At 60.9% G+C, this 1,197-nt stretch overlaps 1 protein-coding gene across 1 annotated transcript; it reads right to left on the minus strand.

Moving 5' to 3' along the window:
- Positions 1-32: 32 nt before the first annotated feature.
- LOC125178144 lies at positions 33-1,191 on the minus strand (the record flags this gene model as incomplete). The annotated part of the gene is made up of 2 exons (XM_047881246.1): positions 1,170-1,191; positions 33-554 (listed from the first exon to the last, which is right to left on the minus strand). A coding segment is annotated over exon 2 (333 nt), but the record flags the coding sequence as incomplete, so codon positions are not given.
- Positions 1,192-1,197: the final 6 nt, after the last annotated feature.

Genomic DNA, 1,197 nt, shown 5'->3' on the forward strand with positions numbered 1-1,197 from the left:
TGCACCAGCTTGCGCCTCTCAGATGGCCTCACCTGCACCAGCTTGCGCCTCTCACATGGCCTCACCTGCACCAGCTTGCGCCTCTCTGAGGGCTCGAAGTTATTCTTGCGTCGGTATGAGGCCACGAGGGCCCGACCCAGCTCACTGGAGGCGAGATGTTGGCCCAACGTGCGGGCCCCAGGGAACAGCTGCAGGCTGCTGCCGTAGTGGGGCCCACCTGGGGGCCCATACCCCACCACAGGTGGTCGGGCCCCCCAGTACCCCCCTCCTCCATCCCCCGCTGGGGCCCAGCTGGTGGAGGACACCATGGCCTGAGAGTTGTCGTAACCTCGGTGGGGCCCGCTGTCTCCTTCGGGCCTCCCCATCCCTGAGGAGGAGGCTATCAGCTGGGCCAGCTCATGGGCCCCGTGGTCCTGGGCCCCCCCTCCCTCCTCCCCCTCGTCGGGGGGAGGTGGGGAGTCGTCACGGGGGGCGGGCTCGCCCCCCTTCTTAGAGAGCGCGTAGAGCAGCTTGCGCACGTTGCGGTACCGGTCCACGAGCTTGCCGCTGCTCACCTGGGGGTGAGTGGGGGTGAGTGGGGGGTGAGTGGTGGGGTGAGAGGGTGGTGAGTAAAGGTTGAATTTGAGAGGGCAGTGAGTGGGGGTGGCATTAGAGAGGGTAGTGAGTGGGGTGGGGGTTGAGAGGGTAGTGGGTGGGGTTAGAGAGGGCAGTGAGTAAGGACAGGGTAACGCCTGGGGCAATTTTAGGGTAACATGGAACATGTTACCCTAAATAATATGCTGATACAGAGTAAAGCCTGGGGTAACTTGGGGGAATATGAGGGTAAGAAATTAGCGCGAGGGTAATTGTGCCGTTAAGATAAGGGTAAAGTAATTCTTGAGATGAGAGGGTAATTAATATATGCTGGGGTAATTTTAATGCAGGTATAATGTGAGGGTAAAGCCTAAATTCCCCTTACCTTCTTGCCCTTGGTGGGCGGGACGAAGCGACCGTCCCCTTACCTTCTTGCCCTTGGTGGACGGGACGAAGCGACCGTCCCCTTACCTTCTTGCCCTTGGTGGGCGGGACGAAGCGACCGTCCCCTTACCTTCTTGCCCTTGGTGGACGGGACGAAGGCCGTCCCCTTACCTTCTTGCCCTTGGTGGACGGGACGAAGGCCGTCCCCTCACCTTCTTGCCCTTGGTGGACGGGACGAAG

Source organism: Hyalella azteca, unplaced genomic scaffold, assembly GCF_000764305.2.
Source record: "Hyalella azteca isolate HAZT.00-mixed unplaced genomic scaffold, Hazt_2.0.2 contig7413, whole genome shotgun sequence".
In the NCBI taxonomy this organism is placed as follows: domain Eukaryota; kingdom Metazoa; phylum Arthropoda; class Malacostraca; order Amphipoda; family Hyalellidae; genus Hyalella; species Hyalella azteca.